Source organism: Diplotaxodon limnothrissa, linkage group LG8, assembly GCF_057381915.1.
Source record: "Diplotaxodon limnothrissa isolate DT_005_m linkage group LG8, D_limnothrissa_male_GT1.1, whole genome shotgun sequence".
NCBI lineage: Eukaryota > Metazoa > Chordata > Actinopteri > Cichliformes > Cichlidae > Diplotaxodon > Diplotaxodon limnothrissa.
The window spans coordinates 21705439-21725918 of record NC_140603.1 but is presented as its reverse complement, the minus strand read 5'-3'; the positions used below and the strand labels follow the sequence as shown (position 1 = coordinate 21725918).

Below are 20480 nucleotides of genomic sequence, written 5' to 3'. Positions count from 1 at the left end.
CACGTAATTGCAGAAATAAAATAAATGTAATAGTTTCTACAGTAACCACGCAGTGCTGTTGTATGAAAACACAGTCAATGCGAAAGTAGAAAACCAAAAGACTGGTTTGTACCCAGTGTGAAAGACAGATGTCCAAGTATATTTAGCTGGCCTGAATAAACCAGACACTACACACAGTGACAAACCACTATTCACTTCCAGTTTAAACATTTGCTTTGAGGATTTAGAAGAAGTAACTTTAACAGATTTTTTAATTGAGGTCAGTAATATTTAGCCCTGAAAGTATTGTAGTTAGTTAACCATGGTAGAAATAAGCTATAAACAATGTATAATTGCATATAATACTAATATTATATTATGAATTATGAGTATTCACTTTTCTTTGCACCAACTAACTGCTAATTTTAAGAAATGGGGTGTATTTTTACGGGTAGAATTAACTGCTGACAGCTTCTAGAAATAATCCAGATGAAAAAGCAATCAAAGCAATGTTCAAAGTTGTTGAAATGCTGTGTATAGAAACTGCAGGACGTTTCATGCTCCAGTCCAGACAGGGCAGTTCTCCTTTAGCAATATTCTCATTATAAAGATTAGGAAAAGATGCCACTATGCTGCACTAAATATAATTTGATTTAATATATAAATAAAAACAAAACTGAAAGAAATGAATCATTTGAATGTCATCACATCAGTCCATCCATCCATTTTCTTAATCACCTCATCATAAACAAACATATAATACATTGTGGAGTTATTTTTTAAAGAAAGGCAGATATGAAATGGTAAAGTGAGATCCGAGGAACCCACATATATAATTCCCTATATGCCCATATATTGGCAGTACAAACAATACCAGTAAGAAACTTTGTTTTAAATAGCTCTGTGTAGCATTATTATGAATTTGACCTTCAGATCAAACTATTGACCTTAAAAAAGGGGTCAGAGGTCAAATGTGACATGACATTTTAACTCTTTCGATTAGTTTACAATATACACTACTCTTGTAAGAAGCATAGTTTCTAAGTTATAAGGCTTTCCGTCAATTTTCAACCAGTAAATCATTAAGGTGACCTTAGTTGAGGGCCTTGGTGGATGTAAGTCAAATTTTAGTGGATTATTAACATGATCCCACTCTATACCCCAACAAAGATGTAACAGAATTCAATAAAAACCTTTGGTGCTACCTTGTTTTCAAACAGACAGTGTGACACACATGCAGACACGCATACAAATGGTACCAAAAACATAACCTCCTTGGTGGAGGTAATTAGGAAATTGCTTACCGAGGTCACAAATCAGTTGAGAAGTAGGTTCATTTTGTCACTGACTTATCTTTGCAACCACATAAGTCATCTTCTACATGCCATTAAAATATTAAGATAATTCTAAAGTATTTCTATACTGTCTTTATATCCAGAGGCTAAAGCCATCTGTTCAAATCAAATAAAAGTGAAAAATAGAGAGGAGTGTTATTTCATTTCATTCATTCATTATAGCATTACACAACAGCAAAGAAATCTCACCATCTTTTGTGATCCCACTACCTAAAGCAAGATTAAGCATTGGATCTATTGGCTATAATCAGACCAGTAAAAATTTGCTGGCATCTTGAGTGGTGAAACAAGCTGAGTTCCATGAAGGACACCATGAAAACATAAGCTGACACAGACCTCCAGTCTCAAAACAGACTGCTCTGCATGTGTGCTGGTCGAGCAAATTGACCATTGCCACATTTCTCACAGTTTCCATGGACACAGAAGAAATATTGCTAAGACCCAGCACTGGGCTGTTACCTTCTTGTCACACTATGCTGTGATGAGAGATGTTCACCACTTAATTTCGCCAATTTTAGTGATACAGACACAGTTTTTTAAACTTTTTTATGTGGCAGACATTCCTTTTTTTATGGATTGTTAAATATGATCATTCTAATATGCATTCCAAGCCTTAAGTGTGTCAAAGCTCTACTGCACTTATCGTATTCCTGCGTCATTTGGGTTAATATAGCACCGCTTTTACATTCAAACTCTGACAGCACCAGCCTCATCCTTGTGTGGAACACATTTACCTTTCAGTGATTTAGCTTTCAGCTTTAGCTTGCCGCTTGTCAGACGTAGTGCCAAGATTTGAGAGTCGTTCCTAATGAAATGTACATACTTTAAAGCAGTAAATCCCAAGGTTGCAATATGCCCTGTTTTGGATCTATAAATGTGTCATATCACATTTTGTTTTACATGTAAATAAATAAATAGGTAAAGGTGGGTTTGTCCCGCTCAGGCAGGATAAACTCTTTGGATGTGAATTTAGTAGAAATATAGGGCACAAGCCAGTGTGGCACATCCAAGGTTGTTTTTGATGGATGATCACTGAAGGTGTTTGCATGCATACATTTCAGCCTCTTTGTGTGAGACTTTAAAACATTAATGAGGTTCTCTCCTTGCATGAAAAGCAAAGCACTCTCCATTTTAAGCACTCATTACAATTACCACTGTCCACCAAACTTGGCCTTACCATGCCCTACTGTACCATTGGATTCACAGTCTCAAGTCAGTGTCCCCTTTTTCATCAGTTACATAGTGACAAAGCAGCAGCAGGGAGAAATTTGCCATTGAGTTTCTAACCTGTCACTCTAGGCACTGACGCCCAGTTAATGAGAATTCAGCCAGGGGATTTTCTCCCTGTGAGAGATTATGGAGAGAGGCAGAGGCCATCACTCCTACCTTGGGTGTTCTTCACTGAGAAAGACAGCTATTGTCACAACATTCCTGCCTCAAGCTGCTCTATACTTCACAGCCTGATAAGCAGCTGTTTGATAAGCCGGCACCAGATCAGGTATATTAAACTCTGACGTCGAGTTTAGGAAATCATTTCATGCTTTAATAAATGTTAACCAAGATTAAATAGCGTCTACGCTCTAATATATCCGTTCTGTAGGTCACATTTCTACTAACAAATGAAGTGGAAGATTACATAAGGGTTGTTGGGCCTTTTTGCTATCCGCATTTCATTTTGAAAGCTGCACAGCAACAACAGCGAAAACTAATTTTCAAAGCAAACAACAGGAGCTTGAAAATAAAACACAAAGACAAGTGGAGTAGTACCTAGATAATTCTGCAGACTCCAAACACCTTCATTTTAGTCCACATACACACACTCTCTTCTCATAATATTAAATTATTATTACTTAATCAAACCTCATCCTAAAAGCTGCCATTTCCCCCAAAATGTTTCTAATGCTTCTTATATGAAACTTTGCAAGGTGAACCTGTTGAAACTGCCAAAATGATCTGTCCACTGATGTCACAAATATTATAATGCACTGACGCCTGTGGTAAATATTTGAAGAGCGTGTTTTGTGCACCATGTTAAAATAAAAAGAAAGATGTGCCTGAGAATAAAGATAAAGAGTCAGCTGATGTGCAGAGGGCTAAAGGGGGTTGTTTAATTCTTGCGTGCCTATTTTGCGTTTAGTAAAACAAAATATAGCTTCCTTTTAGTTAGATTCAGTTACAAAAAAAATAACTGGGCAACACAACTTGTTGAGAATCAAAGCTGAAATCCTAGAGGCTGTTTCAAAGAAGCGATCTGTCATGTTACCAGCTTTTAATACAAGACATTCTTGTCTGCAGAGGCATCACAGCCACGGTGCGGTCCTGCATTTGAGAAACTCACTGACAGTTGTGGTTGCTTTAGCAGAAAGGGCTGACATTTGTCTCAAAGCCTGTTCAGTAAAGTTTTATAGTCCTTTTTGGATGCCTTCTTCTCATCCCTCCTTCCTTTCCTCCCATACGGCTCAGGATGGGTGTAGTCTAGATGAGAAGTGGGCGAGCAGTGAATGGCTGCCTAGCTGGCGAAGGATTATGCCAGCTGAACAGAGTCTTCCAGCCCTGAGCTGTCCACCCACTCCAGATCCTGTTCTTCTGTGATTAGCCTGCAGCCTCTGCCCACTTTAGCCTCCGTTCAGAGGCTGTCTCAGTCTCAGGTGTGAGTGATTTCCAGGCAACCTTTGCAGTTTTCTGTCCATCTACATGAGTTATGTGTAATGAACCAGCACATTTAAATTGGGCAGCATTCAGGCAGGCCACCAGGCTTGTTAAGGGATTATTATATCTGCCTTAGTTTGTCTTGCCTCAGCTTGATGAAATGTCAGAAGCTGTAGCTATTAGTTGTGCGAATGCTTGGTGGAATCCCCGCTCCTTATGACTACATCTTTTAAGCCCAAGGCTAGACATTTCTTTTCTTAGCATTAACACAAAAAGCACACACTCAAGAGAAAACCTTTCTCTCTATCTCTTTTTCCCCTCTAATTTTACCTAAAGAAAACTCTCTTCAGCGGACAAATTATGGTTTAATAAAGAATCTGCCAGTTTGACTCTCGCTTTAGGCTTTGTTATCATCTTGTTATGAAAGTGAGGCTCCATCAGCTGCTGCAGTCATGGCTGTATGAAAGCGAGGGAGAGAGAGGGGAAGAAAAAAAAAGAGGAAAAGCTTCATGATGTGATAAGCAGTGACACACAGGGCATGTTCCATCCCTGTGTTGGAACATGCCTGAATGCTCCACAGAGACTGTGTTTTGTTAATTTCCACTGCTTGTTAACGTGCAGACTACTGAAGAGTCCACACATGTCTTGGCTGAAGCAAAGGATGTATAATGGTCGCTGATTAAATACACTTTTACTATCGGATGCACACACATTTGTAACCGACTCGTCAAACTAAAAAAAGGTGGATCACGGTGCCTGTTTGCTTGGTGATACATGTGTTGTGCCAATTTAGACCTCATGTGGGCACAAGAAGGATACTTAGTGCTGCTTTTCCTTTGAAGATCCAGAATTGAAAACTGTTTAAGGGTTGCTTAGGTCTCCCAGTTGCTTCCCCCGCACATGATAGAGTAAACTTTTCTCTGATCAGAGAAGGTAGGAGGAGATGAATATGACAGCTGATCCCAAATGTGTCAGTTTCTGTCTCTACCATGCCTCGTGGCATCCTAAACAGAACTGTATTGTCTGTCTTCCTGCCTCTTCCCTTTCTGCTTCCTCATCTCCTGCTCTCTGTTTCTCCCTCCCTCGCTGCATTTTTCTCAGGCAGAGGCGTCCATGGACCCTCTGGCTCCCAGCTTTCGTCAGTGACTAGGAGTGCTTTGAAAACTTTATGAACTCTTCCTGTTGGAGTGGGAAGGGAGAGAAAGGCGAGCAGTTGATGGCAGCAGCAGCAGGCTCCTCTGGAGACAGCATCAGGACTCTCAACTGGAGGTAATCCCCAGAAAATGATAAGAAAACACCTCAGGCTCTTAACCCCCCTGGCCCTGCTGGGACTCCTTGTGGGGTTGGCAGACCTTAGCCACGGCTCTGTCGGTGAGGATGAGGATTACTACATGCAGGGGCTGCTGATAAGAGAACAATACAACCAGGTCCAGGTGTTGGAGAAGCAAAATTCCTTTATACCCGATGGTGAGGAAGACCCAAAGGAGCATTCTGCCAAGAAGACTGCCAAGGCGAAGTCAGACAGCAGTAAGAAGACAGATAAAACCCCAGCAGATGCAAAAACGGGTAAAAACACTGCTGTGACTTAGAGAGCAACTTAAGCAACTTTTAAAGAAAAACAATATCAGTGAGTTTTTATCAGTTTTTTGTGTATTGCTGTACATTTTCTTTTAGAAATCCTCTACAAAAGCATGATCATTAGCAATCAATGAGCATTAGTGATCTTTAAGATTGGATAACAGACAATTCTAACAGTATCTTGTGCTGCTGCAACCTCTTTTTCTGTTAAATCCATAGGAAAGGTAAACTTATGAGATAGTGTTGAGACAGGTTTCAGTTTTTAAAACAGTCATTCTAGCATTTTATTTTTCATAGTCAATATTATTTGGAATTAAATAACATCACAAATGTCATATTATTTGGCATTTTGCATCATTGGGTGCTTTCTGTGTGGAAAAAGGGAAACATCACTCATAATCACCTTTTCTCAGAGTCACCAGAGTCAGCCGACGCTCATGCTAATCGATGAATAGAGATGAAAAATTTGGAGGCATCGTATTCAACCCTGATGTGCTCACTGACTCATAAAAATAATGATCTCATGATGTAGTCGTCCTCCTCACTACTCAGTATGCATACAGACCCATGTTTCTGTTTGGCTGCAGCACAACAGCAGGATTTAAAGCTTCATGCATGGTTGAGATTAGGATTGCACTGTGTGGTGGTGTGCAGTGCACATGTGAAACTTGTGCTATCCCAAAAAGTAACAAGCACCAGCAGTGCGGTCTTCCTGTAGTCCATGTTGAAATGGACAGCTTGAATCTCATTCTCAAAGAGTTTCTGCTCATGCAGGAGCAGGTTTGTAGGTGTGTTTGAAATGCTGCCAGGTGATTGGGAGACAGTAACAGGCTGTGAGGGTTTGTGTTGGTTGGTGGCTGATGGCGTAGTGCAGCTGTGTAGAAAGTGACCTCATGTTTCAGGCATCTGACTTCACGTGTCTCAGCAGAGATACCTGCTGCAGGTGAGACTGGAGGAGGAAGGTGTTAACAGTGATACAGAAGCTGCTTCTTCCCTACAATTACAGTTTTTATCGAATTAAATGCATCTTAATCACTTTAGTGTCTTCCAGATAAAGTTATTTACAGTATCTGTGTCGGTGAGGTGGCACTGTCACCTCAGAGCCTCAGGGCCTGGGGCCTGTCTGCGAGTGATCCTCATGTTCTCTCTGTGCCTCTTTGGGTACTTAGGCTTCCTCCTGCAGTCTGTTCACAAGCTTGCTGTTTTTTTTGCTGATTCTAAATTGAAAGTAGGTGTGAATAGATGTCTCAGCGTTAGTCGCGTGGCAGTCTGGTTGACCTGCTAAGCACGTACCCCGCCTCTTACCCAATGACAGCAGGCATAGGCTCCAGCCCAGATGCAAACCTGAATTGGATAAGCCAAAGAAAATGTTTAGATGCAAGTGTTGTATTTAAAGCTGCACTTTTAAACGGTTTTCTTTTTAAATATTAATTGTACCTAATATTAACTAGCTACATCTTTCTGCAGACAAAATAGACATCGAGCTACAGAACAAAAAAAGCTGTACGTTACCTTTTTCTAACAGGAATGCACAGAAACTAGCTGGTGAACAAAGCTAGTGTAGGACCATTAGTTAGAGGTGCGCCAGCAGAAGACTCGATTGTTTCCTTGCATGTTATATATGTTGTATTTCCAGCTTTCACGACTGCACTGAAGTGTCAAAAAAATAAAAAGAATTAGTCATGAATTGAGATTTGCTTTCAACTGAAATCCACAATGACAATCAATATTTTACTTTACCTTAAGAGTCTTAAAAAGAGAAGAAGAATGGAAGTTTCTTAACATCTTAGTGTCAGTGTAGGGAACAGTTTAAATGTGGAGAGTGAGCATTTTTTATTGATGATTGTTGCGTGGAAGAACCCATCCCTTCACTGCTTCTCGTAAGTAGGATCTCTGGAATTCATTTAGTGGAGTTTAATGTCATATTTCTACTGTACTATGATTAACTAAATGTCATGTGTAGTGCTAGTATTTCACCAGTGTCTCAACAACCATATGCTGGTGCTTTCTTAATCGGTTTTGCTGAAGCACATGTGGAGCTCAGAGCGCTGCGGAGTTGAACCTGTCCCCAGAAAGAGATGCAGATAAAGACTTACAGATGTGAGAAGAGCTGTTGTCATGTGGAGCCCATCCCAAACTTCAGTCAAATAAAAAGCATTTTCAGTACCTTTAATGTTAACTCACTGCCCCATACCCTGCTGCATGTACTGGGTGTATTTATGATGTATTTGAACCTTGATTTCCTGATTATTTAATATGAGAACTTCAAGAAACGTGCAAATTAAAATGCATTATTTATCTAACGTGAGAGGCAGACAGACATGAACTGAATGTAGGGAGCACAAGAGTTAAATGTTTTCAGATTCTGTGCCCAGAAATAATTTTTTGGTTCAGTCCCCATTCCTGAATCCATTACCATTTTCTCCTTTGTCATCACTTTTCCTATCAAATTCTGCGTTGACATCAGTGGATCAGCAATTTAAAATGTGATTCAACCTTTTATAATTTTCTTTTCTTTTCCCTTTTTAACATTTCAATTCCTTCCTTAGTAAAATCCCCCAACAAAAAGGCAGAGAAAACCAAGAAGACTGCAGTGAAAAACCCAAACAGCGTCTCAGAAGGAGAACAACAATACAACCCGATAAAAAAGGGTGAGTAAAAAAGCCAAATGGGCAAATCAAAGTTGACACTCACTTGTTATGGGAAATTCATGATCTCATAAAAAATCATCTATACTGCACTGTGCAAGGATCATTTCTATGGTGGGGGAAAAGATACAAGCTCTCTCAGAGATGACAAATCTTTTGGGTAGAGTAAGTGTTTTCAGAAACCATATTTTCCCTGAGAGGAAAGGTTTGGCAGTATAAGATGATGCTCTCAGAACTGGAGTCTAGCCGCAGAGGCACTGATGTCTTCTTTGCCTATGAAGCATTGTGTTTGGTTTCCATGGATCACAGTATATTTGTATATAAACTAAAACCAGGATGCCCCAGTTGTGTTTTTGGCACGTCAACTTGCTCCACTCAAAGTGTGATTCAGTGCAAAGTGTGTGTGGTTTAACCTCACAATTTCCACAACTCATAATGTACTAATATTGCCATTATTTGACTTATTTACACAGGATAAGACCTTTCTTTTTTTTTTTCTTCTATTGCAGGAAGCTCTATTTATTAATACTGGGAAATTAAGAGTGACTGGGGCCAACTGCAAATTTATGTGTTTATGTTGAAGCTATGCAAACAAGACAGGGAGAAAGGTTGCCATTTTTAATTTGGCATTCATGCAGCAGAGCAGAAAGTTGGATACTATTTCATGATGGAAAATAGGAACTCTATGCCGACATGCCTGGCATGCCTTGAACTGTCAAGATGCGGTGCAGACTTAAAAAATCAAGACTTAAACTTCAATCTGGTTTTTGAATATGTTTCAGCAGCTTCTGGTAGCAGCTAATTTATCAGAGGCAGGAATTCAGGGCTTATACTTTCTATAGATCAAGACCTCCAATACTCAGAACTTGTTCCACCTCTGAAATGTTAATTATTTGGCTGTTGTCAAAAGTCAAGGAGAACATGAGTGTCTGCCACATGCACATACCAAAACAAATGAGAGTTTTTGGTAATCTGAGACCAAAAGGGATTTTCAAGGTTTCATTCAGCAGATGTTTCAACAGCTCATTCATTATTCACGTCGGATGTAACAGAAATCAGCTGAAACAAATATTTCAACTAGGATTTGTCACATGTACTCTGTAAAGCTGCAGATGCTGGCTTTGATAAAAACCCCATTCTTCTTTCTGCTCGGCTGATGAAAAGTGAAAAGAAAATGGATTAAGGGTTGTAGGGAGGCTTACTTCTGGCACACTGAGTTGTTAAATAATTTTTCTATTACGGCGAAACAATGTCGCTTTTGTAAGGGGAATAAATAGTAAGTATTGTGTCATTTAAAAATGAGTTACAGTCTTGGGAAATGTCGAGAAATTCAACACACTGGTGGGTGCCAAAGTTGACTTCCTAGCACTGGATGCAGTACTTACTGATGGTGAAGTGATCATATGGGCTTTGTAACTCAAGGGATGGTGATTCTATTTACTTAGTTTAAAAAACTAAATAAAGTTTACTGGAAACAGTTGAAGTTGTTGCCCAAGTGTTCAAAGTGTTTCCTCAAAGTGTATCTAATAAATAAAGGGCTGACTTCTTTTAGTTTGGAAACAGTTTCAAACTCACAGCACATAAACATCCTAATATGAATAAATCATACACAGAAAATATTTCATTATTATACCACAAAATGTAAAATGAGAGCTTGTAACTGACAGAATTAGGTTTTGGCCTCAGCGATAAGTAGGCAGTTAGCCTAAATAGCAATGCCTTCAGTATCTATTTTGTCATTTTTATTACACGTTGCTTTTGAAGGCAGATGTGTGTATGTGGGGGTCCTCTTGTGAAGGATTGGATGCAGATGGTAATGATGATTTAGGACTTTGCAGGAAAGCAGACAACCATCTATTTTTTTGTTCTGCTAACCTTGATCCTTGGGCTGCTTTGTGGGCTAGGCTTGTCCCTAATATGTTGTGATCGCTGCATTCAGAAGCCCCACGGACTTACAATGTGAATCTGAGAGCATTTTAAATATATTCACAGGGTCGCAAGTGCAGCAACACATTTTATTACTGTATAGAGTTACTATAAATACTACGCTAGCTGGTCTTCCCAGCGGCTTTGCCTTTGGCTTGTTAATCAAATTTTACGCTTCAGTTTTACAGCAGGAATTAATTTGAGCTCGAGCTATGTTTGCTTTATGCATCAAACATAAATCAAGACATGCATGTGCAGATTCTGCATGCTGATCCTCTTTGTCTGTTGTGTCTCTCAGGGATTGTGGTTGGCAATGTTTGAAATATTTCAGTCAGGTATGCAAAGTCAGCTTCATCTTTTGGAAGAAATTTAAATCTTACTGCAGAGGTAAAAGAAGGAAAGTTCACTTGTCTTTTTTTTCAGCCTGTTACACTTCTGGTTGTTCATTTATGAAGGCCAGCCTGGCTGTGTGACAGCGACATGTGCAGCATATGCCGCATGTACAAACACTCTGGTGCCCAATCGGAAATTCTTGCGCTGAAATTCCATTGCTGTGATCCAGGGAAGTCTGCAAACAGCCTGATCTGACCTAAAGAGCTTTTGGGCAGCAGAGATTTCACACGTCAACTTTGATTTGCCCATTTGGCCCTCACTGGATGATTTCCCTTGCACTGTTAAAAGATGAGCCAATATCACCCAAGTAGTTCTGTTCAGTATACGTCACCTCAGTTTCTGCAATCACTTAAATACAGGCATCTGTCCAAATAAACTCCAAATGCTCTACAGCAGCAAACAAAAGCTCTTTTAGTGATGTGCAGCTCTCAGGGACTGAGTTTTATCTGCGTGCTTTTCGGAAATCTATCTTGAGTATGGGTGCTAGGCAACCAACCCATTGCTGGAGCATCAGTTGGTGATACTGAATAACTTCTGCACTCACAGAGATAATTATCAGTTGATTATTTGATTTGATGGCTGCTAATTGTCATCACTGAAACTATCAGTATTTTATGGGATCCAGTGGATAAGAGATTAGACATCTCTTTATTGGAGTTGCATTCATGTAGATTTCTAAATCTGTAATTTGGACATAAAACCGTAAAGTTTAGGATGTAAAAAAAATATGTTGTGTCATCTCAGTTTGTAAAGTGTGAAGCTTGTGATAATAAAAGTAACATTTTTGACACATACACTGTGAAAGTATAAAGATATTCCAGAGAGACTCAAGTGAGGAAAAGCTAAAAGAAAAAAACAAATAAGATCTGCAGTTAATTAGCATGATCTGTGCAAGCCAAGTGTATTCTGTTTACACTTTAGCATTTCTGCTTGACTTCATACCGTATGTATGGTGGTTAAATGGGGACTTTCAGCCTGTGAAGACAATTGCATGCTCTGGGTCTGAAAGTCAGAAAGTCTGCGAAATGATGCTACATCCAATTAGTATTACTTTACCTTCAGCTTATAGAAAGAGTTCAAAAACAAAATGACACACATGGTGGTTGTGAAGTTTATCTGAAAGGGTTGGCTCAGGTTGCATTGCAGGAAATGATCCCACAATGGAAGCCACATCTTGAAAGTTTCTTTGGCCTGATCCATATAAGAGATAAAATTTCAAGATGATGTTTTATTGTGGTTATGGTTTTATCTATTTTAATTTTAATTTCCCATAATTCTAACCCTAGCTTTACGCCAAAGAACATAAAAAAACAAGTTATAGAAACATCTGTTTTCATTTTTATCTGATATTCTCATTATTTAGTGCAGGTTAATGCATGTTAAAACAATGAAAATAGACCTCCCCCCCCCCCCCCCCCCCCCCAAATCAAGCCGTGTTCTCATTTATAACATTAAAAAGTTATCAGCAGGCTAAAAGCAGTAGCTGCTGCAATTTCCCCTTTTTTTCCTTCCTTCGGGATACTGATATCGCTTTAGTCGTTTTAGCTATTTAATCATGTATTCAGGGTGTAGATTGATGACTTTGATAGGTGTGCTTTGCTAAATTATAAAAAGCAAGCGTTCAAAGCAGAGTCATTAATCACCCGTGAAGGCTGACACATTTTGGAATTCATATCAGTTTAACAATCAAAACAAAGATCACACTGTGAGACTGCTAAAGTAAATGTAGTTCATGTGAGACCCCTATGCTAAGTTGGACTGAGGCACAAAATGATCACCAACAGCTATGATAAAGGTTGAGAATTGTTCCTTTTACTAGAATGAAAGTGGTCACATAAAACTATGTGTTGTATCATTAGATCCTCTAATTTTCTTGTGAAAAGTCTAAACTGTACCTTACTGTTTACTCAAGCTATACAGATGCATTGTGTCTGACTCAGGGCATCTGCATACTCTGCAAAAAGCAACTTTCTACCACAGCTGCACATGATACATAACATTACCATCACAAGCCAATTTGTAATTCTCATTACCTAGAATGCCCTCCCATTGGACTGGAGTCATTGAAGATTGATGATTTTCAGCTTCATGCATCATCTACCAAACGCTATGGCCTTGGTGCACACAGAGGTCGCCTTAACATTCAGGTGAGACGGAAATGTAAAGTGTTGGCATAGCAGACTTACCAGAAATGTTGGGACTCGTATTATACCCTGGGCTATCTCGTCTTTCCTCAGAAGCTTTAACATTTTGTGAAGGCATTTTCTTTCCGGCTCCATATTATAAATACAAAAAAATAAGATTGAAAGATAGTATTATTTTTAATCCATATTTAAGCTGCACTCAACGATGTGAGCTGTGATAACTTGGCTTTTCCCTTGTAAGATTGAATGACATTATCCTCTTGTTTCAGCTCACTGAATATTTTAATACCCCAAAGCTAACTAAACAGTGAAAGTAATAAGGTTACCATCAAACTAGGGGCACATCCCCAAACCTAATAAAAAATAACTGGCATCTGGGAGAAGAGAAGTGTTTCCTGTTAGTGCAAGCTTTGCTTTGAGTGCATTAGCCTGCATGCAGTGTGCAGCTAACCTAACATTCTGCAAGCTCCACCGCCCCAAATCTATCTGCACAATTAATGACACGCACAAATACACTTAATCCACTCAAGACGACATTAAATGGCAAACGACAAAACAGAGGATTTGTTGTGTTTGTGTATGTGTGTGTGCGCGTGCGTGTGTAAGCGCAGATATGATAGAAAGACAGATGGTGTCAAGAGAATAAGGAGGACCACAAAAAGCAGATGTCTGTTGACTCAGGCCTGTGCTCAGTGTTATATGTTGTTTAGATGAAAGATACTGAAAGAGCTGGGATTCATTTAACTATACATAAAACACTACTATAAGATAACTATATATAACCCTAACCCCTAACTATAGTTTGAAAGACATGCATTAGAAGGAAAATCTATGGAGGAACAAAATTGAAAGAAAGCAAAACCAGGAAAAGTAAGCCCTATATAAATTTTGTATCTGTAATACATGGAGACTCCGTTTTGAAACATTACATCTGGTAGCAGAACATACTGTATGAAGTGATGTGCCATCTTTCTTTTATTCTACTAAATAGTTCATGAAAAGGTCTCACTGCCTGCACCTGGACAAGACACGTGATACGGGAGTCAATATTTTTTTCTGTAGCCAGCGCATTTCATCTTTCATTAAAATATCTCGAGACGCCCTTCTAACTGGCTGACAAACAGAACATAAAAGAGACTACAAATGTCATCTATGAACCAGGTGTTTAATTCAAATAAGCCAAATATTCTTATGGCTCGAATACTGTGCAAAACTCTTGAGTCCCTCTATATTTCATTATGTTATTCTAGTAAAATGCAGCAAAACATGCAAAGATAAATAGAAGTGAAAACAGAGCTTCATTGGTACAAACATACTATTTCATATAGGCCAAGCTGTGATATCTTTGGCACTTTTTGCTGCTTTGACGAAAGAAATTAGTGTTTAGTAACAAAGTGCCTAAAAATACAATTTAAAATTGATTCTTTCCTAAGTTGTCTGTTATGTGTAGACACAACACTGGTTCATGCCTGAGTTAGGTGTCTTTTTTATTCTTTAGTAATTTGTCAGTCAGTGTTAACTGCCTTAGCAAACAAGAACAAAAAATATTTCCTGAAAATGTCAGGGTCAAGGAAAATGTTGGCTGAAAGAAAGCCTGGAGAACTATAATGAACACAACTTAAAAACCTGCAACAAACTCTCACTCTGTGGAAGGAAAATATAAAGAAATGAGGAGTGACTCAAGACATTTTTACACACTAATATAAATTAAAGAAGCATATAAAGACATTCACATGTCTGTTGGATTTCATAAGTTAATGTATCTTCCCTTTCCTTGCCTAACCCCTTTGTAACTGGAATTAGGATCAGCTGTTGAATTTATATTATGGCCTTTAACATCCTAATCTTTCTGATTAAAGCATGTGAAAGTCATGGTAAGGAGGAAATGACTCCATGCCCTTAACATCTGTAGTGAAGTATCTCATTCTAATGTTTAAATTTAGATGATAAAAATAAACAGTCAAGCCTGTAAGCATGCAATATGAAAATGAGTGTTCGTACTCTGAGCCAGTGTGTTGACTGGTACAGCACAGGCTTTACAGAGTAGCATTTGATCCCTTATAATCAGTGCAACATTTTCAGCTATTGCACCAGATTCGTACATCATACTAAAAGAGTTACACAAAAACAGAAATGGTGGGATTTGGAAAGAGTTGCAGGAGAGGAAGGACAGTTTTCAACACTGAGCCCTGTTTTATAGACGTGCTCATTCCTATAACTCTGCTTCACTGGCTCTGTTTTTTTCTCTTGTTCGCTCTTTTTATGTGACAGAAAAAAAGAGTAGGCTTGTACGTACATAGTAAAATTTATAGTTAATACACCTTATTTCAGAAGATATTCTTCACACTTCACTGTCTCCATTATAAAACACTTCAATAGTAAGTTTTAATTAGAATTTTATAAAAGAAAAAATGTTCCCAGTCAGTGTGTTGGACCATATTCAGACTGTAAGCGCACGTGGAATTAAATTGGCTTTTTCTGACCTGCAGGCTGGCCTTTATGAAGATGACCTCTATGACGGGGCCTGGTGTGCTGGGAGAGATGACACTCTACAGTGGTTTGAGGTGGATGCCAGGAGGCTGACAAAGTTCACTGGGGTCATCACACAAGGCAGGAGCTCCCTCTGGTCGTGAGTAGGAACCCAGCAGACATGTATGGAGAGTTGCAGATGGTTGCACAGTGAGGATCTAGATTGTTCTTGTCCATGAAACATAACAGGATAAATATGTGGGATGGATTTTATGCAGGCTATTGGAGCCTGTTTTGATATATTTGTGAAAAAAATTCTAAAGAAAATCTGCAAGGAGATTTATAACTGAATATCAAGCGCAGTGTTATGTAATGTTTATGAATGTAGGCAATCTTTGCATTAACCACTTACCTTGATTAAGTCCTTTTTATGTTTTATACAACAGGGAGATAAAATCAAGACTGAAAACATTATCATGCAACCATTTACCTGAACTTTGAATAGAGAAACTTGAATAATTTTCCATCAAGAGTAAATATTGAGAATCCCTTTGCTTTGCAGATGTTGTTTCTCTGCTCTTATGCAGTTATTGTTCAGTACAGTATGACATTATACTGTTTCAGTATGAATCTGTAAATCTCGCATGGCAGAGTCACAGATTTAGCTTTGCCACTCATGGAGCCGCGCCCTTAACGTTGCTAATACAAACTCAAGCACAGTAAATGGTCATAAAACAGTTTACATGTTGCACGAGTTTCAAAATGACTCTCCGTAATAAAACTGAACGTAGACGGACATAACCATTCCGAAATTCTTGGATTTTCCCTTGAATCCATCTGGAAAATTTAACTCCACGAACATAAACAAAACAAGCTTTTCAATCTTGTCTACATGACACCGAACCTTCACTGGTGTTTGGCCTTTTCATGAGGCTTTTCTGATCCCCTCACAGTGGGATTAAGGATTTATGAATATGACTGATTGGAGTGCAGCCTGATTCTTTCATTACTCTTAAAAGGTCACCACATTTTTAGAAATAACACATCAGAGGAGAGAGACTGTACAGCCTTATGGACTTGTTGAACACAGTCAGATGTAGAGGGAAAAAGAGATGCAACAAGTAGGCATTATTATTTAAAAATGCTTTTAGAAAGAGTGTGCAGCTATATGTAAAACAAAAACTGCAGCACCATAATGGCTCAGTGGAGTCTTATGTACTTAATTATAAATATCTCCCACCTCCCACTGCTACATCTGAACAACAAGTGTGCCAGGTCTTCTTTGAGTATCCACACATGCGTTTACTCTTAAATTTAGAAACCACCTACAAGTCACTATTGCTTCAATTACTGTGCCGCAGTGTATACTGTTTTTAAAGCCATTTTAAAATCAAATCAGGGTGTTTTCCACAGCACAGAGCAGGAAACAAACACTTCACTGTGGGTAAGTCACCCTAGGTGGAGTGAAAGTTATCTAGGTTTGTATCAACTGATTTATGAAACTGCCGCAGCTTTGTTTCAGTCATTTTGTGTGTAAGCATGTGTGTAAGAATGGTAAAAAACATTTCAAACACATTCCACAACACCTTGTCATCTTCATTTTTTGTTATACAAAACTGCAACTATACATGTTAGTACATCAAAAGAGCTTTTCTGCTACCAGAGACCCACAAATGTGAAAAAACTATATTTAAACTAGATTTGATTGCATCCCATGTAGCCAAAAAGGTAACAAAATGGGCCAACATTAGACTGAATGATACTATATGTGTTCTACTTTTTCAATCTGGTCAATTTATTACTTACAAACTGACAGCCTTTGTAAAGAAAGCACACACTCTGTCAATTCCAAGGTTTTATATATCAGGACATAACCAAAAATCGTCTGGTACTGTAGCAGCTTCTGAAGTTTTTAAAATGACATAAACATAAATAAACAAATTTCATCATGTCAATATTTTAACAAAAATGAAGCCACAAAACAGAAGCAGTGCTCTGAAAAACTACGCACATGCCATGATTTACCAGCTTCTAGGACCACTTTTAGCTGCGTATGTCGAAGTAACTGTTCAGTATCAGTCTGTCACATCATGGAGGCGTTTTAGTCCATTCTTCTTTACAACATTGCTCTATTTTATTAGGGTTTGCAGGTGGTCGTTTACACACAGCTCTCTTAAGGTCACACTACAGCATGTCAGTCAGGTTGAGGTCTAGACTTCTCTTCTGGTTTAGTCATTCTGTTGTAGATTTGTTGCTGTGCTTGGGATCATTGTCTTTTTCATGATACAATTGTGGCCAAGCTTTAGCTATTGGACAGATGGGCTCACATTTGCCTCCAGAATACTTGGTGTACGGGGGAGTTCATGTTTGACTCAATGACTGAGAATTTCCAGGGTTCTGTGGCTGCAAAACAAACCCAAAACAAACCCAGCTCCGTGCTTCACAGCTGGTATGAGGTGTTTGTGCTGATATGCTGTGTGGTGTTCGCCAAATGTGGCACTGTGCATTATGACCAGTCTCCACTTTGGTCTGGTCTGTCCAAAGTACATTGTTCCAGAAATCTTGTGGTTTGTTCACATGCAACTTTTTAAACCTAAGTCATGCTGCTGATGTCTTTTTAGAGAGAGGAGGTGTTCTCCCACCAGTCTTTTCAAACAAGCCATACTCATTCAAACTTTTTCTAATTGTACTGTCATAATCTTTAACTTTTAACATCCTAAACAAGACTTGCAGAGTCTGCGATGTTGTTTTTAGACTTTTTGTTTTTAAAAAGATCTTTGAGCATTGCGTGGTCTGACCTTGGGGTGAATTTGTTGGGACATTCAGTCCCAAGAAGATTGGCAAATGTTTTCCACTTGTGAATAATATTTTTAACTGCAGTATGGTGGACTTCACGTTATGTGGAAATGCCCTTATAAGCCCTTCCGGACTGATGGACAGCAGTACTTATCTATTAAGCCTAAAAGCCTTAAATAAATTGTTAGAATAAGTGTTAAAGCAATTTTGACAACAAGAAAGTGGAAAACTGGAGGGAACTGAGGACCACATTTGCATTTAAGCGAGAAGGCCAGCAGATTTTCCCCTGCCATCTACCTTTCTCAACTTCCCTCAACAATGTTATTTGAACACTTCAGACCTTTGTACTTATTAAGTGGACTGGGTGGCACAGACTTTGTAGAAAACTGCTATGTAGTCAGAGAGCAAGGTGAGAGACTTTACCAAGTTGTGTTTGTAATTTCCCTTCAATGCTGGTGCAACCTAATGGCACAGAAGACACAGATGCCCGAGACAGAATTTCTCTGCAATTAGCTCTGTAGGGTATGTAACTGTCTGCAGTGCCAGCTCAGGGGCTTCCTTCTATAACAGTGCTTTAATTAACAGAGCTGGGAATTCTTACCAGGCTAGACCAGCTCAGCACTGATGTCTTTATCCAGAAGCATAGGAGGCACAAGGGAGTTACTGCCAACCTACATACTGCAGACTTTGGTTAGAGGTCTGTCTGGTGTTATGGGACATTAAGCCATCTGTGAGTTCTTTATATAGGCATATTTAAAAGGCATTGTACTGAGTGATGTCTCACCTGTCTGTGTTCAACATAAAGTACCTCTAAAGGACATGGCTGGTATATTTGCACACTTCATTAATTACTTCTCCTCTGTTCTCATATTTATAAAATTCCTCTTTTTTATTTTTTACATTTCTTTCTGTTTAGTTTATTTTAGTTTGTATAGAAATATGTATAACTGAGTTTTTTCAGTTCACCATTTATTTTTCAGTATGTTTATGTTTAATTGCAGGAGTCTGCCTATGTAACAGTCAACATGGTGAGTTTCAAATGTGCAACGTAGCCCACCAACATCTCCCTAAAGAAAAATTGTGTAATGGCCCCGATTGTTCTATGATAATGCCGTCGAGGCCTGGTTTTAAAAGTTCGTATGGTGTAACTCTAGGAAGGATTGATGCATATTGTCCTCAGTCTTACAGATTTGATGCTCACTGTGATGGATTAAACAGCGTGAGCAAGTTACAAGAGTGCACTAATAGATTTTAGTGTCATGGTCCTGGGCCGTGTTGGCCCAGTATTCTTAGTTCTCTTGTATTTTTGTATTTAGTTCCCTGTTTAGGTTCTGTTTCCTGAGTTGCCCTGTTATGTTGTTCCCTGTGTGCTTTCCCTTTGTGACTCTCACCCCCTGTGTGCCCCTCTATGTATTCATGAGCCCTTGTCCCCTTTCGTGTTTTATTCCATGTTTTCCCCAGCCTGTTATGTCTGTGTTCTCCCCGTGCTCTCTCCTCCTGTCTGAACCTCTGTGTACTTCCTGTTTGACTCTGCCCGTCTCCCGTCAGTGTTATGTTCACCCCGCCCTGTCTCGTTATGGTTATCTGTGTCAGCTGTGTTCCCCGTGTGTTCCCACTTTCCTCGTTAACCCTCTGTGTATTTCTGTCTGTGTCTTCCTCTGTTCAGCGTCGCGTTCTCCCTCATGTTGTGTGTTATTCTCCCCGTGGTTCCTGGTACATCTCATGTTTAGTTTTTCCAGTTTAGTTCAGTACTGTTTTGTGTTTCACCTTTAAGCCAGCATTAAAACTGTGATCTTTAAGTTTATCCCCGTGTCTGTGAGTCTGCATCTTGGGTCCTTCTCCTGCCTGCCACACAACGAATCATGACATTTAGTCTTTAAGGAGATTAATAGAGCTCAAGTGATGCCTGGAAAAGCCTGGAAAATAGATTAAAATGACTAAAAGACAGAAGGTTTTCAGAGCACAGAACCCATCTAAATAAGATAACTTCTTAAGCCTGATATTATAATTGAGTGTTTCCCACTAGACCCCCAGTGAATCTGGCACACTGCTTGGTCTAGGCCTGAATGCTCCTTTTATTCAACATGATTAATACTCTACAAAAAATCTTGATTTCATAGTTGCAGTGCAGTTTTCTAATGCACTGCCTCAAATGACATTTCTCCCTTATTCTTATAATTTTTAACAGGAGTGATTGGGTCACCTCGTACAAGGTCATGTTTAGCAATGACAGCCATACCTGGATAACACTGAACAATGGCTCAGAAGACTTGGTGAGTAACAATCTAGACATTTAAAGTGCTTTATCCACCCCTCATTTCTTTATATTTTGGACAAGGAGCCAGACTTTCTTCTGAGGTTTTTCAGGCTTTTCTGAATTTCTTTTTTGCATCTGGCCTTTCAGCTGATACATCTGCTTTTTATTAGAAATGGGCTCAGTGGAAGATTTTCTGTGAATAAGTCGTTCTTAAAGAAGGGAAACGGGGATAAAAGGCTGAGGTATTTCTAATTACGCAAAAACAGGACTGAAAATCAGTGGCAAC

At 39.0% G+C, this 20480-nt stretch overlaps 1 protein-coding gene across 1 annotated transcript in view; it reads left to right on the top strand.

The window, feature by feature from the left end:
- Positions 1-5103: 5103 nt before the first annotated feature.
- Positions 5104-20480, top strand: part of cpxm2 (carboxypeptidase X (M14 family), member 2) — a 28860-nt gene continuing 13483 nt past the window's right edge. The window contains exons 1-5 of the mRNA XM_085360872.1: positions 5104-5549; positions 8111-8212; positions 12566-12675; positions 15162-15301; positions 20126-20210. Coding sequence (XP_085216998.1) covers positions 5267-5549; positions 8111-8212; positions 12566-12675; positions 15162-15301; positions 20126-20210 — 720 coding nt within the window. The 5' untranslated portion in view covers positions 5104-5266. The remainder of the gene's footprint in view (positions 5550-8110; positions 8213-12565; positions 12676-15161; positions 15302-20125; positions 20211-20480) is intronic.